Source organism: Eptesicus fuscus, chromosome 15, assembly GCF_027574615.1.
Source record: "Eptesicus fuscus isolate TK198812 chromosome 15, DD_ASM_mEF_20220401, whole genome shotgun sequence".
Taxonomy (NCBI): Eukaryota; Metazoa; Chordata; class Mammalia; order Chiroptera; family Vespertilionidae; genus Eptesicus; species Eptesicus fuscus.
The window spans coordinates 903,661-919,655 of record NC_072487.1 but is presented as its reverse complement, the minus strand read 5'-3'; the positions used below and the strand labels follow the sequence as shown (position 1 = coordinate 919,655).

Genomic DNA, 15,995 nt, shown 5'->3' with positions numbered 1-15,995 from the left:
TTCGGGGACAGCCGCCCAGAACCTCAACGTTCTCCCAGTGGACTGTCCGGGGAATGTCTTCCTAGGCCTAGAACTTCTGTTTCAGCAAATCCCTGTGACTGACGATTCTGTGTGCTCAGCCCACGGAGGTTTCTTGCATCGTGCTCAATCCCCCGCAGGAGACGTCTCGCACTCCCTGAGACCCACTTCATCTGCATCCCGTCGTTTTCCTTGCTGGAGAACGGAACTGCAGATCAGAACTCTGCATTTGCTTTGTGTCCAAGACACTCAGTCACATATACCCAAGGATATCCGACTCCCGAGGCAGTACGTTATAGGCTCATGCACGAGGTCTGCTTGGTTGTCATACATGTGCCTGCTTTTTTTTTTGTTGTTCCCTGTGTTGGTTTTGCCATCTTCTGGAGCGGGGCGGGGGGGGGGGGGGGGGGGGGACAGCCTCAGGCCTGTTCTATGGCTTCCATGAAGAGATGGGGCTCAGGCAAAGGGCCACTCAAAATTGGGTGGGATGTGTCTCCCCTTCAACCATGGCACCCCTCTATATGGGCATAGAAATCCTGAGTGAGCCCCCAAATTGTGAGAAATTCTCACCTGTCCGAATTCAAATAATGGACTCAGAGACAGAAGTATGGTGAACATAAGACTTTTAAAACATTCTCAAGAGGAGGTATCTGTCCACTGTACAGGCACACCTGGGGCAGTGAACACAGCCATTTATTCAGTCCCTTCTCCAGTTCCTCACTGGTTGAATACTATGGGGTCACCGGTTTCCTCATACGTTGCCCAGGTCTTGCTGTCTCCCATTGGGCCATTAAAAAAAAAAATTGGACTGAGGCCTTTTCTCGTTGCCTCCACCTCCCCGTCCAGCTGAACCTGGGGGTTCCCACATGGCGCTGGCTCAGGTGCAGTTCTTTCTTCTTACATCCTCTTCCCTCCTCTCCTCCATTCTGTTTGCCGGGGACATTCAGCAACCGCTTCCATTAAACGTTGGCTGTGCTGGAGATGGACGCAGAGGCCCGCTTCCCACACACAGAGCTCTCGAGGGAACAGGAAGGAAGGAGCTGCAAGGCCAGCCTGGACACTGCACATGAGCTCCTGTCCCTTCACCCAGGCTGGGAGGAGTGGGCGATGGGAGTCTTCCCTCACAAAGAAAGGGCAGATTCCTGGGAGGGTGTCTTATCCCTTTGCTCCCAGGCTAGAGGTCACCCAGTCATTCTTGAGGGGACAAGGCGGGTGTCTGGCATCCTGCAATGCCAAGGCTGCCTCTGTTCTCCTGGGGCCCCTTCTCGGGCAATGGGGCTCAAGCCACAAAGGGCAGTCAGGACGGCAGAAGGCTGAGGCTGGCTCTGTCCTTAGCTGTCAGACTGAGAAATCGGATGAGAGGTTTTCGAAGTTGGAGATCATACTGAGCATTTTGCCGAGCCTGTTTCCTCATTTGTCAAAGAAAATAGCGTACTTCCCACCCCTTGGGGTGTTGTGAGGACTCAATGAGATGATGTAGGTCAGGTACCTATCCATGTTGGGGAGTTGGAACTCAACAAGGGATGGCCCTGCTTCTCATTCTTGCCAATCCCCTATTGTGGTAGTCTGACGGCCACCTCCTGAGCATACTATGGGCCTCCACACAGGTCTCACCTCCTCAAGACATCCTTCCCTGATGCCCCTATCCCCAACACTCGCACATCATGGCTCCTCCCTCACGGCTCTAGGCCTGATGTCCCTCCTGCAGGAAGCCCACAGTAGCCATGAGAGGTCCTGTACACAGCACCTGGAAGTCCCTACCTGTCCCCCTTCTACCAGCAGCCTATCCAACTTCAAAGCTCAGTGGTCAATGCCTTCCCCCTCCCCTCCTCAGGCTAGCTCTACTTGAAGGTGAGGAGTGGGGTGGGGATTCTGAGTTTGGCCATCCTGGGTCAGAAGGGGATGTTTCCCTGAGGCTGTGTGACCTATGCTCCATCCCCTCAAACAAGGCTTATTCCATCTCCCTTCTTCTCCCTGGGATCTTTCCCTTAGGCTGAAAGGTGTGCCCGGGCCTGAGGGTTTCCCAGGACTTGGGACTCTCAGGGCTAAAACCAGCGTGGCCCTAGGGAAATGAGGCCCCTTGGGCGTCCTGCTTTTACTGTGGTTGAATGCCCTAATTTTTAAAAAATTTCACAAGTAAAATTATGACACTCCTCTCAAACAAATGAAACATTAAACCATTAAAAGGAATCAGAGCTCCTTGGAGAAATAGCAGATTCCAGTTAGGGACAGAATACAAGATTCTGGAACAATTTGTGCTAGAAAGTAAGAAAGTGCTCAAATATTATGACGTATTGAAAGAACATGGGAGGCAGTTAGGAGGAGCCCCACTGGCTAAACCTGCCAGTTGAGCATCTAAGGAAATGAGAGTAACAGAAAAAACTCGCTGAGTAAAACCCTCCTCTGTAATAAAAGCCTAATATGCTAAGTGTCTGGTTGCCCGTTCAAAGCATAATATGCTAATGATATGTTAAGGTTCTAGCTATGGAGTGCACTGACCACCAGTGGGTAGATGCTTGACCGGTAGGTTAGCTTGCTGCCCATCGGGCCTGAGTGAGATGGGCTGGACTTGCCCTGGAGCCCGCCTCAGCCCTCCCTGCCCCATCATGCACTGGTGGGGTCCCTCAGCCTGGCCTGCGGCTCTTGCAATCCAGGCTGAGAGACCCCCGCCCAGTGCACGCATTTCGTGCACCAGGCCTCTAGTAAGAATATAATGCTAATGAATGAAATCTCTTCTCTAGAATACAAAGCCATAGGTGGAGAAGGAATGGTGGCAATGGTGAAGAAGTGTGGACTCGTTAGTCTGAACCAGACACAGCAAAGAAAAACTGTGGCTAGTCCTCCGTGAAGGGTGTCTGCAGGTCTCTCCGCAGGTGGTGATCACCAAGGGACACCAGCCGCGACACAAGGCACAGGCTGCGCGGCCAGAACTCGCGCACCTCCCGGGCGTCCCAGGCTAACCGCGGGCACGTGGGGCGCACACGTCCCGCCGCCTCGGCGACTAGGTCCCGCAGATGGAGGGGGCCCGAGGCCAGCCACCGCCTGCCGCCAGCCTCGCGGGCCGGGGCGCGGGCAGGAAAACAGCACACTTCCGGCTCTACGACGGCGGCCTCGCGGGCCAATCACGGCCGGGGGCGGGCAGGCGGGGGCATGACGGTCCTTGTAGTCGGTGCGCGGGCGGGACTACGGCACCCAGAATACCCCGGGCGGCGGCGGCCGCGGCGATGCGGTTGGGCGGGGCCGCTCGGCGCCGGCCCGGCCAATCCAGGACCGGGCGGGCGGGCTCGTGTCCACACGGGGCTGTGGTCGCGCGGGCGGGACTACGGCCCCCACATCGCCCCGCGCGGCGGGGAGCGCACTGCGGCTGTGCAGCGGCCCGGGCGCCGTCGGGCTGGGCGGTGGCCAAGCGGACGGGAGCCGGGTGCGAGCCCGGTGGAAGCAACGTGAGCCGGTCCGCGGCCACCATGTCGGCGCCGTGTGAGGAGGAGGAGTACGCGCGGCTGGTGATGGAGGCGCAGCCCGAGTGGCTGCGCGCCGAGGTGAAGCGGCTGTCGCACGAGCTGGCCGAGACCACGCGCGAGAAGATCCAGGCGGCCGAGTATGGGCTGGCGGTGCTCGAGGAGAAACACCAGCTCAAGCTGCAGTTCGAGGAGCTCGAGGTGGATTACGAGGCCATCCGCGGCGAGATGGAGCAGCTCAAGGAGGTGAGGCGCGGGCGGCCGCCGCCACGCCCTCGGCGTCCCCGCCCCACCCCGGGCCGACCACCTGGCCGGGCCGCCCCGGGGCGCCCAGGGGTGCGTGCGCGGCCGGCCTGCCGCTGCGGGCCGAGGCTGGGTGGGCCGCGTCGCCAGCCTGCCTGCTCCTGGTGGCAGGCCTCGGGACGGCGGGTGTTTCCTGCGGCATTGGCTTCCCGGGTTGGGAGAGGGTGTGGGCGTGGGGTGCACGCCGAGCAGAGCCCGCCTGGTCCTGCATCACCTCCGGGCGGTGCAGCTGCCTCCAGCAGGTGTAGTGTCGGCAGGCCGGGGCTGGGGCAGGTCGCCTGGCCTGTGGCCGTCGCGGCCTGTGTGGGGGGCCTGGCTCCGGAGTCAGCTCTCCGACCATTCCCCCCCATGACTGCTCTGGGAAGCGAGCTGCTTCCGCCCACTTCCTGCCTTGGCGCCCTCCAGGCTCTCCCCGGCAGGCGGGGGACGGCCTCTCCGGGTGTGTGCCACGGATTGTCACTCCGGGATGAGGAGGTCAGGTCCTCGGCAGCCTTCCGGGAAGTAGTCTCAGTGACTTGAACGCCAGCTTCTCCCCAGCCCTGAGCGGGAGTGAGGAGGAGGCCTGCCTTCTGGCTGGAACCCGTATGGACCCAGGCCGCCCCCTCGCGAATGATGTGGCCGTGGACCGGGGCCTGGGCCGCCTCCTCTGCAACATGGCCCACCCACAAGGCTGGTTAGGAGGGTCTTAGGTTTGAGAAGGCGGAGCATGGTGTCAGTTTCCCTGACAGGGTGCCCCTTTCCCGCCTGACTCTCCCCTTGTCCTGGTGGGCTCTTGGTCCTTGATCTTGGGAATCACCATGCTAGCTGCTCCCCCCCCCCCCCTCCTGGCACCAACACACCTAGTAGCCTGGGCTGGGTGCCTGGACTGGTCAGAGCCTCCCGGCCTCACTGGGGAGTCCAGTGGAGTCCTCTTTTGAAGGTGGGGAGGAGAATAAAGGAGTCCCTGCCTGGTAGAGCAGGTGCTCAGTGTTAGCATCAGTCAACAACTGACGTGGGCGGGTGGGAAGGCAGGTGGCAGCTCACTGACCCCAGGTCCTGACATCTGTCAACGCGTATTGGGGCCTCCTTTGAGCCAGGCTTGGCTGGCACTGGATCTGCAAGAGGAGTAACATGTGGCCCCTCCAACAAGGGTTCCATTCTTTGGGGGGGGGGGATGCACCCAGGGTCTCCCTGGATGGGGCTCACCCCCCACAGGACTCATAGCCCCCCTCTTGTGCTCACAGCTTGCCTTTGTAACCCTGTAAGAAAGGACTGGACCCATGATTGCAGAGGGAACTGCTTTCCACGCAGGGACCTTTCATTCATTAGCCCTTTTCCGTGTGGACAGACGTTGTGGCCAATGCAAGCATCTTGGCTCCAGTTAATGGGGTGTCTGGGAGGTGGGTCCCAGGGAAATCAGGAGGAAGTGGGTCCATCTCCACAGTGTCCTTCAGGCGCCTGCTTGCTTAGCTTGCTGCCACCTGGCTTTTGCATACGCTGACCACGTGGCCCTGGACATGTTGCCCTCTGTCCTGAACTCAGTTTTCCCCGTTGTAGGTGGGAATTTTGGCAGAAGCTAGAGGAAGATGAATCCGCTCAGTAGGTGTTGCCAGAAAGCTTGCACCAGTTCACTCATACCTGTACCAGTACAGGCTCTTGTCAACCTATTTATTTTGTGCCCATTTCATACTAGGAAACACTGACTCTTATTTTAAAAATCAAGATTTAAGTAGATAATTCAGAGTGGGGCAAAAGTAGGTTTACAGTTGTGAGTACGTGAAATAGTTTAATCATGTATTATTATTGTATTATTAGTTATTGTATTATTTTTCATGTGAACAGCTGTAAACCTATATTTGCCCCACCCTGAATTTGTTGGGTCCATTTTTTTCTCCTGCAGAGAAGTGAACTGTCTGAATTCTTTTAAAACTTTATTGAACTAAAGTGGATTCAGTTACTAACAAATGCTGCAAACAGAATTGCCTGTACTCCTGTCCAACATTTGTAGGTAATACCATGTTTGAGGGAGAGAAGCTGTCTGGCAGGGTGCAGGCACTGTGTCCTCAGCTGCAGCTTTCCGGGTGCAGGCGTGTTGGGTGGGAGCTCCTGTCTGGTAGGGTTAGGTAAGTGCCAGAAGTAGGTGGTCCTCACCAGGGGAGGGGGGTGAGAGGGCATGCCTCAGGCCAGGGGCAGGTTCCTGATGCAGTGTCAGCCCTGCCATCTCTGGGCTCCCAGAGAGAGTGAGAAGACAGGTCTGGACGCCCTCCCTGCCACCTCAGGATCTTGACTGTGTAGCATACATACAACTTGGGGAAGCAGTGGGTGCAGTGGGGTGAGCCCTGGCGTCTCATGGGCTAGGCGTAGTGCCTGCCTGGCACACAGGAAGTGCTTACACTTGCTGGTTAGTGGCCTCAACTCCTTCCTTCCACCTCTCCGGCCTGGATCCCCTCCCTGCTGTTCCCACAGCCACCAGCTCTGCTCCTTGGCTTGGTGTGATCTGTAGCATCCCCACTGCATCTCCCAGGGGCAGCCCAAGCCTGCTGCCCGGGGCCTCCAGCTGGCCCAGCCTGTCCTGCCCTCACTGCGGATGCTTGTAAGCCTCTGCCACCCCCTCTGGACTTGCCTGAGCCCAGCTCCCAACACTCATCCGTCATCCCTCCTGTCCTGCAGGCTCCGCAGCCAGGAGGGTTGGGGCAGAGCTGCTGAGAGCAGCTCCCTTCCCTCCCTCTTATCATCTCCTCTCGCAGAGGATGGGGAGACTGAGGTAGAATGGGTGGGAGCGACTCAGGAAGGCTCAGCAGCTCAAACAACATGGGAAGGGGTCCTTGGCACCGATTCCCCAGCCGTGTGTTTGCAGAAGTCACAGATGGGGTGGGTGAGCGCTGCCACTTGGTCTCACCCCTGCAGCTGAGCTGCTCCTGTCCTAGCCTCCCTAGGCCCGCTGAGTCCTGCAGTCCCATACCAGCCCTTGGGTCACCAGATCACTGCATGGGTTGGTGCACCTGAGCCTGTGGCGGTGGGGGCTAAGGGGTTAGTGGCTGAGGGGCCTGAGCAGCTGCCTGGGACAGAGCCATGGCCAGACCAGCATGGGCTCCTGCTGCGCCTCCCCCCGACCCCCATCACTTCCTGTGAAGGAGGTCAGCTTCCCCTCCTCAGTTTGGGGCAGTCACCCCTTAGACCTTCGCCATGTCAGGACACTGGGGGTAAAGAAAGGTTTGGCTTCTTGGTGGCAGGGCTGGCCCGGACCCCGCAGGCTCTGACACGTGAGGTCCTCCCCGGCCCTGTGTGGCTGTCCAGCTGCTGTCCTGGGCATTAAACCCTGCAGCCCGCTGGGCTCTGCCATGGGAGGTGGACTGGGCATTTGTAACAGTTGTTTTTAAAAAGACACAGAGTTGGGTGTTACTCTCTGAGTTGCAGAAAACCAGGTTTCATTCAAGGGGATAAAGACAGGAGCTTCCATAGTTCGGAAGACGCCGTGCACTTTGAGTCTGTTGTATCATGCGAAATAATTGCGTGGTTTGTATTTCACAGATTTGCTTTTTTAAAGACAGTTTTCTGCATTGCTTCCCTCACAATGGCTTCCACCTTCTTTAGGGGAAGCCCAGTGCAGCCACCTGAGTTCATCCTGATGTCTCCCGCCCGGGGTCCCCCTGCCATAGTGATGCAGCCGTTCTCTTCCCGCACACCTCCCAGTGCTCCCCGCTGCGGCCTGGCCCCTTGGGGAACAGTTGACCAACTAGACTCTAATCGTACGTGCAGTTCCCTTTGCTTTGGTCTCACACACTCTGCTTATTCCCAGTGAGTTACTTAGGCAGCACTCTGCCCGTTCCCCTCAGTGAAGTGGTTTTGTCCATCGGTAACACACTGAGGTGATTTTACCAAACTCAGCATTTCATCCCGGGACCCACTGGCCTCCTAAGTGACTTAAGAATGTTGCCTCTCCTCTTCGGGCTGTAACATCATCTGGGTTTTGACAGATGCAGTGTCATTTGTCTACCATTAAATATCGCACAGAATTGTTTTGTTACTTTAAAAAAATCTTCTGCCCTGGCCGGTTTGGCTCAGTGCCGTGGTCGGCAAACTTCGGCTCGTGAGCCACATGCTGCTCTTTGGCCCCTTGAGTGTGGCTCTTCCACAAAATACCACGGCCTGGGCGAGTCTATTTTGAAGAAGTGGCGTTAGAAGAAGTTTAAGTTTAAAAAATTTGGCTCTCAAAAGAAATTTCAATCGTTGTACTGGTGATATTTGGCTCTGTGGACTCATGAGTTTGCCGACCACTGGCTCAGTGGCTAGAGTGTTGGCCTGTGGACTGAAGGGTCCCAGGTTCATTTCTGGTCAAGGGCACATGCCTGGGTTGCGGGCTTGACCCCCCAGTAGAAGGCGTGCAGGAGGCAGCCGATCAATGAATCTCTCTCATCATTGATGTTTCTATCTCTCCTTCTCCCTTCCTCTCTGAAATCAATCAATATATATATATATATATAGAAAATCTCCTATGCTTCACCTGTGCAACACCCTCCCTCCGCAAACCCCTGACAGTTGCTGATCTTTTACTGTCTCCATAGTTTTGCTTTTTCCAGGATTTCACATCATTGGAATCATCCAGTACATAGCCTTTTCAGACTGGCTTCTTTCACTTAGCAATATGTGTTTAAGATTCATCTGTGTTGTTATGTGATTTGATAGCCCCCTTTTTTTTTTGAATCACAGAATAATATTTCATTGTCTTGATCAGGACTGGGGGCCCTTTTTTCTGTCAAGGGCCATTTGGATATTTAAAATATATTCTGGCCATATAAAGTTATCAACTTAAAAATTAGCCTGCTGTGTTTGGTCAAACATTTAATGAACTCTCCCCTAATGCCTTGGCAGGGCCAGGCCACATGATTTCGGGGCTGGAGGGTCCCCAGCCCTGGTCTAGATGTACCATGGTTTGTGTATCCATTCAGCCCGGGCATCTGGGTGGCCTCCAGTTTGGGGCATTATTAAGAAAATTGCTGTAAGCATCCAGTGCACATGTTTGTTAGGGCATAAGTTTTACTTTGCAAGTAATTCTTGGCTTGTCTTTTCATTCTTTTAACAGTGTTGTTCACAGAGTAGTTTTTAATTTAATACCATTTTGCAGATCATGCTTCCAGTGGTACAATTTTCATTACCAAACCCAAGGTCACATAGATTTTTTCCTATGTTTTTATTTAGACATAGTTTTGTATTTCACATTTAGGTCTGTGGTTCATTTCAAGTAGTTTTTGTGAAAGGTTTAAGATCTGTGTCCAGATTCGGTGTTTTGCATGTGTATGTCTAGTACCATTTATTGCAGAGACTGTACTTTCTCAGTGAAATTGCCTTTGCTCCTTTGTAAACAGCTAGTTGGCTGTGTATGTGGGTCTGCTCCTGGCCCGACACCGTTTTCTGTCCCGTTGATCCTGTGATTGTCCTTTCGCCATAGCCCTGCTCTTGATTGTGTGTTACTAGTTTTATTGGGTTTCTGTCTTTTTTCTGTGTCACTGACGAGTCTTTCTCCTCAGCCCTGTGGCTTTTATTGTGCCAGGTCTTCGGCCCCAGACTGCACGGTTGGTCCTGGTCACCATCAATTGATGATGGTTCCTTTTTAAAATTATTTTTCTCGCCTTGAGAAAAAGTAGAAGAATGCAAATGGTTAAAGAGAAAAATCATGCCCTGGCTGGGTGGCTAAGTTGGTTGGAGAATCATCCCATACACCAAAAGGTTGCGGGTTCGATTCCCGGTCACTGTACATACCTAGGTTGTGGGTTTGACTCCTGGTCAGGGCATGCACATCAGAGGCAACCGATTGATGTTTCTCTCTTTCTCTCTCCCTTTCTCTCTCTAAAAAAGTCAGTAAAAACATATGCTCAGGTGAGGATTTTAAAAAAAAGAAGGCAGGAAAAATCACTAGAATAGTTGGTCAGATTCTCAACAGGACACACGTGAGGCTTCTCTCCTCCGTGTCTGTAAGGCGGTCCACAGGACTCCACTGGGGCTCAGCCAGTCAGGGCTGCCTTTCCTGCTGGGACACCACTAGCTGCTTAACTCACTGCCTGTGCATTTGGCCCTGGAGGCAGGCAGCTACTGGTCAGACCTGGGGTGGAGCCTGCTCGGCGCTCGCAGGCCGCTTGTCCCACGGGTCGGGGCTGGCTGCTAAGTCCCTCCAAAAGTGTGACCACCAGTGTCTCACCCCACTGTAGCAGGCCCCCCATGCCGGCTGAGGTCTGCAGTGCCTTCCTGTTTTCAGGATCCAGATGGCACAGTGAGGCTCAGAGAGGAAGCAGGCCTGGACCGGTCGGGGCCTGACATCACTCTCCTGGCTGTGATCTGCTTGGTGGCTGCTGCAAGGGAAGCAGTGTTGGTGCTGTTGGGATGGGCTGCGAGTTTGCCACAGGCAGTCTGTGGATGGCATCCAGGATGAGTCAGGAGTGGTGGCCCTGGACCCTCATGCCCACGCTGTGGTGGAGCGGGCCGTGTGCGCAGGTGTGGCACAGGAAGGATCTGCAGGCCTTGCCCCTCCGGGCAACTTCCAGGTGTTCAGGGTGGAGGGTCGAGGCTGGGAGACTAGACACCTGGCTTTAGTTCAGGGTCCTGGCTGCCGCTCCCTGAGCCTCCGTTTCTCATCTCTTTTCAGAGTCAGTGTCCTCATTTACTCGGGGTCTGGGAGCCCCTGGTGTCAGGTGATACTTAGTCCCTGGGGCACCTGGGACTGACCCTGCCAGGGTGCCCAGGACAGAATGCCCGGCGTGGGGCACACGTGGTCCCTGAGACCTTTTCTCACCCTGGCTGCAGCTGTTGACTGGTCCCTCCACCTGCTGGAGCCCCTGGAGGGACATGTGAGCATCACAGCCACGCCCACTTCCCCCTGGGCTCCACGCTCGCCCCGCCCCGAGGCCCGCTGCAGAACTCATTCCAGGGCCATGGCCTGAATTACAGTCTCTGGGCACTCGCTAACCTTGAAGCTTGCTGAGTGTCCCTTCCTGAAATGCGCGGAGATTAGAGATGAAGTGAAAAGGCCCGGCCACTCCAGCCGGGCTGCTGTCCTGGGGCTTCCAGCCCACACTGTCCCAGCTGCCCTGTCCTAGCCGTCCTCGGGCCTGGGACACATGGAGCTGGACAGCTGTCCCTCCTGCCCTGACTGCAGGCCGTTGAATGGAGTTTTTGTCAGGCAGCCAGCTGCTGAGGAAGGTGGTGGCTTGGCCCCAGGCCCCAGGATTGGCCTCTGTGTCCCTGGGTGGAAGTGCCGGGGTCTGTGGAGGCTGCCACCAGCCACGGGGCTCAGCTGGCCAGAGCCTGTCTGCTGCCACTGAGGCAGTTAGGGTGTAATCTTCTCTGAATAGCACCCAGTTCTGCCTAAATCTCTCCTGCTCAATGGTGGAGGCCAGTTCCTAAAGGCAGCTTAGTGTGCGGACGCTGCCCGGGGCAGCTGGGGTGAGCAGTAGGCGATGGGATGGACGTGGGCAGACAGGACAGACATGGCGAGTGGTGTGTGATGACGATCACAGCCCAGTCTTTGATTCCCTCAGCCAGCATGTAAGTGCTCTGAAGGGAAACTGAGGCTGGAAGCCACACAGTGGGCAGGGCAGACCAATGGAGAGGGTAGACATCATACACTGACCCTGTTAGGACGGGAATGGGTGTGATTCTCGACACACTGGTCTGATGGGTGAGGGCTGTCCGCCAGGTAGGGTGTGCAGGTGTGCCAGCCTCCATCCTGCCCCCCATTTCCAGGAGGAACTTGCCCTCTCCTGCAAGGGCCAGAGCAGCCTTCCCAGGTTCCTCCCTGCCCACCTGCTAGGTGAGCCTTTTGGGCCTTCTTGGGGTCCAGCTCCATCCTTGACCCACTTTTTCTCCCGTACATTCCACCCCTCCTGGGACACCCCAGCTCTGGGAAGAGGAAGACGTTTTGGAGTGAGAAGCCCTGTGGTGCCAACAAGGCAACTCATCTGACCTCATTGAGCCTCAGTTTGTTCCCCTGTGAAATGGGAGTGGTGAAACTTTCTACTTTGCCTGCTGTTGTGACGATGAAGTGAGATTGCACTGTCTCCTTGGGGAGGTCGCTAAGCCTCCCCAGCTGCCTCCAAACATGCCCAGGGCTTGGCGCCATTCCCACCACCACCTGCCTGCTCAGGACATGCCCTCAGAGCAAGGGAGGAGGGAGTTGGTCTGGGGGTCCTTCTTGGAGCTTCTCAGCCAGGTGGGAGGAGAGGGGGTGAGCAGAAGTCTCTCGTTGGGTGGCCATGGGGGTCCCTTTCGGTGGGTTGGCAGGTCCATGAGCACCTGGCTCTCTGGTTCTCGGCGGACTTGGGTTCCAGTGGAAGCACCTGCAAAGCCGGCGTGGTGCTTCCGAAGGGACCCGGGGCAGATGGGTGTGGGAGCCCCATCCTGTCCTTGCAGCTTACTCCGGGATCCGAAGGCTTCTTGCCCCTGTGGTGGAATGTCGCTCTGCATTTGTCTGCATTGGGGCCCAGGAAGCCCCGCCGCCCCCCCCCCCCCCCCCCCCCCGTCCCTGAATACGTGCCGTTGGGAGGGCCCACCTCTGTGTCTGCATCTCCCTGCGAGGTCACGACCACCAGCTGCCCTGGGCTGGACCTGGAGAGGTCTCCTCTCTGGAGGTGTGTATGAGCCGAGGATACACCCAGGTAGAGGGGTGAGGCTGGGGGCCGTTCTGCCTCTGAGTCACTGGGGCTTTGTCCCTGCTGGCTAGGGGGAGCAGTAAAGAGGAGACGCCTGCAGCACCTCCCCAGACCTTGCAGCCCCTCAGCCTTCCCAGCAGACCTGGGGAGGCACTGTCCATTCACTGGACCTGGTGTTCCCATCCACCCACTTGTGGTGTGGGCCTCCCCCTGCAGTGTCCCCATGTCCTCCCTGACAGGTATTTGCTGAGTACCTGTTACTTGCCAGGTGTGGGCTCTCAGGCCTGGCATGGGGTGCCCAGGTGCACCGGTGCTTGCGTTCCTTCCGTGTAAGAGGCCATCCTGGCCCGCACTCTGTATCTGGGTGTCGGGCCTTGCCTCCCCCAGGCCCAGTCTGTGTTTGTGAAGTGAAATGGCAGAGTGCCAGCCCTCAGGAGGCAGTGGGGGGCAGGACTGAGGGACCTCTGCAGGGAAGGTCCCTTGGGTAGCCCTCGGCACTTTTCCTGCCGGCCCCTGGCCCCCTGGTGACATCCTGGCTCTGAGGTGTGGCCTGATGGGGACCCAAGGGGGACTCACACAGTCAGTCTATCAGCCCTCCAGAAGGTTGTGTCTTATGTGGGAGCTTGGACACCCCTCCCGCCCCCAGTGGTTTCCCTCCCCGGAGGCTCCAGGAAGCTGCTCCTGCAGCCCCTGCTGGCCCGTCCCTATTTGTCCAGGAGACCCAGCCACTGCCTGTCGGGACGTGGGGGACTCCTGTGAGGTGGAGCGAGCACCTCTTCCAGCGCGGGCTGCACTGTCAGGGCCTCTCACCTCCAGGGACAGATGCTTCTGGAGCCACTCTGGCTGCTGCCCAGATGATGCTGTCTTGTCAGCAGCTCTCATTTTAAAATTGGGGAGTAATTTACCGATAAGAAGACAGAGTGGTTGCGTTCCTGTGGATGCCCCTTGGGGAGGGTCTTCCTCATGTGCCTTCCAGCCCCCTCCCCGCCCAGGGGCCCTGCAGCCTCGCGGGGGGTCAGGCTCTGTTCTAGGTGTCTGTGCTGATGGCTGTCCCAGGTGCTTTTGTATCTGGCTCCTCTGAGAGGCATCGAGCTGCCCGTGAGCCGGGCCTGAGTCACTAGCACCTTCCTCTGGGGGACCTCAGGGTTGCCCATGTCTGGCTCTCAGGATCACAGCTACGCGAACACCCAGGCATGTGTGGACCTGAGCTCTCACCTTTTGTGGCAATTCCTGTGAGGTAAGCCCATCTCCCCATGTCCAGAATGGACACACAGACAGCTCCCCTGCCCCCCCGCCTCCCCCCCCCCCCCCCCCCCTGTTCCCTGGCAAAAGGACCAGCCTCTTCTCAGTTACCCAGCACCTGGGGGAGGGGCTGCGTGCCCGGAGGGAGATCATCGCCATAAATTCGCAGGAACTAACAGGCACTGTCCCAGTAAGCCAGCACCAGACTCCAGGCCCAGACCCCAGGGCTGGGAAGGGCCGACCGGCAGGTGTGCCTGCACCTGGGAACGGGTGTTTCTGACTCCCTGGTGACTCTGAGGCTCAGGCGGCTGAGCAGTGGGGCTGTGGGTCCTGATCCTGGTTTTGCCTTTCAGCCTCTTCTGCCTCTTTCCTGTCTTTGTGGTGGTTCCACTGGGAAACGATATGGAGTTGTTTGTTCTCAGAGTTCAGTTTCTTACTTGTGAAAGGAGATCCCTCCCAAGAGAGAAGCTAATAGGCTCCCGTTAGCACAGACTGTGAAGTGCATAGGCCTGGGCTATTGCCCGCCCTCCACGGCCTCTCCCAGCTGTTCCATCTCCTCCCTTGACCCCTCAGAGCTGGGAGGCTGCAGAGGGCCTGGCGGGAACCTGGGGGCAGAGAGCTGAGCTGGCCCTGCTGAGCCACTTTGTTTCTGGGTGCCTCGGAACTTCCCATGGGGCCTTAGGGTGGCCTTCCTGGGTGCCAGCCCCTCTCATGCCCTCTCCCCTGACCTGGTTGTCTGCTCAGGTGTCTGTAGGGCAAGCATGTCAAACTCAAAGGCTACCACGGGCCAAATAAACAAGGTGTGAGTGGATGTGGCCGCAAAAAACAAAAGCTTCCATTTCCATAGAAACGTAGGTTTATTTCGATAGAGACATGCTGAATACAAAGGGCTGAAATAAATGAGTCATCCTTAACATAAAATAATGGAACATTTTAATTAAAATATTTTCTTGAACATTCACTTACCAGACACTGAATAACTGCACAAATTAATAAGCGTAACACAAATAAGCCTATTTTTCTTCTCCAAAAGCGAAATGTTTCCTGTTGCGCACACCAAACAGGTCAGTCCAAGACTAAGGACGCGGCCATCGGCTGCTAAAATATTCGCTGCTGGTGTTAGTGGAGAGAGATGGTGCGCCTGCGCGTAAGGGAAATGACTGCAACACGATTATAGTCATCAGCCATTAGCGAATGCTGTGGTTCGTTAATAATTATGTATAATAGGATATTGTAAAAATTAAGTTACAGAAATTTTTATTAAAACGTTCCTTACATACCGTTGTATTGGCTGGGCCGCGCCGCGAGTTTGACATGCCTAGTGTAGGGGCTTCCCTTGTTCCTCTCCAGCTGCCAGCAAGGCTGTGTGACCGAGTGCTGGAGCCGTGGCCCGGGGGCCTCAGCTTGTTTCTGTCCCCCTTCCTGATGGGACCTCGCATCCTCGCGGCAGGTTTTTGCTGAAGTGCATTATGGGAAGTTGACCTTTCATCTGGTCTCTTATGCCTCTGTCTCCTCAGTAAGGAGGGATTGGCTCCCTGGAGTATATCCAGCTTGGGGCACGTTGGCTTGGGTTTCATTGGTCTTAGCTCTCATCCCTGGGCACGCTTGCCCTTCTGCTGCCTGTTCTGTCTCTCTGCCAGGCCCGGGCCTCTCAGACGCCTGTCTCCTAGCATTGTGCATTTGGGTAACATTTCAGATGCTGCTTCCTTTTTAGTGGTTTGCTTCTATTTCAATAGCATAAGATACAGAAAGTACACAAATCATAATTGTACAGCTTGATGGCCCCACATGGCTCTACAGATGGAACAGTGGCATGTTGTCAGCATCCCAGGGACTGGTCCCTGACTGTCCAGGGGTAATGACTCTGGCTCTGAATTTCCCTATTTTTGAGTTACGGTAGGCCAGGGGTGGGGTACGTCTGGCCCGTGAAATCATTCGGTCTGGCCCTGCCAAGGCATTAGGAGAGAGTTAATTAAATGTTTGACCAAATATAGCAGGCTAATGTGTAAGTTGGTAATTTTGTATGGCCTGGAAACGATGTTACAAATATCCACATGGCCCCTGGCAGAGAGAAGGTTCACCAAATATAGCAGGCTAATGTGTAAGTTGGTAATTTTGTATGGCCTGGAAACGATGTTACAAATATCCACATGGCCCCTGGCAGAGAGAAGGTTCCCCGCCCCTGCGCAGCAGTCCCACCCACAGGTGTTGTGTGTTCACTCAGCGTTTTGTGTTTGCCTGAGGTGTTATTGCCTGAGTTTGCAGATTGTCGACATTCGTTGCTGGTAGGGCTCTTGTGCACTCACCATGCCTCTCTCCCCAGGTGAGCTGTTGGCCTCTGTACCGCTGCACC

General features: G+C 56.0%; 1 protein-coding gene across 4 annotated transcripts in view; it reads left to right on the top strand.

Annotated features, from left to right (window-relative positions):
* The first annotated feature begins 3,400 nt into the window (after positions 1–3,400).
* Positions 3,401–15,995, top strand: part of BICD2 (BICD cargo adaptor 2) — a 53,318-nt gene continuing 40,723 nt past the window's right edge. For all 4 annotated transcript variants that reach the window (XM_054727711.1, XM_054727713.1, XM_008156867.3 and 1 more), the window contains exon 1: positions 3,401–3,722. In XM_054727711.1, the coding sequence (XP_054583686.1) occupies positions 3,483–3,722 (240 nt within the window). In that variant the 5' untranslated portion in view covers positions 3,401–3,482. The remainder of the gene's footprint in view (positions 3,723–15,995) is intronic.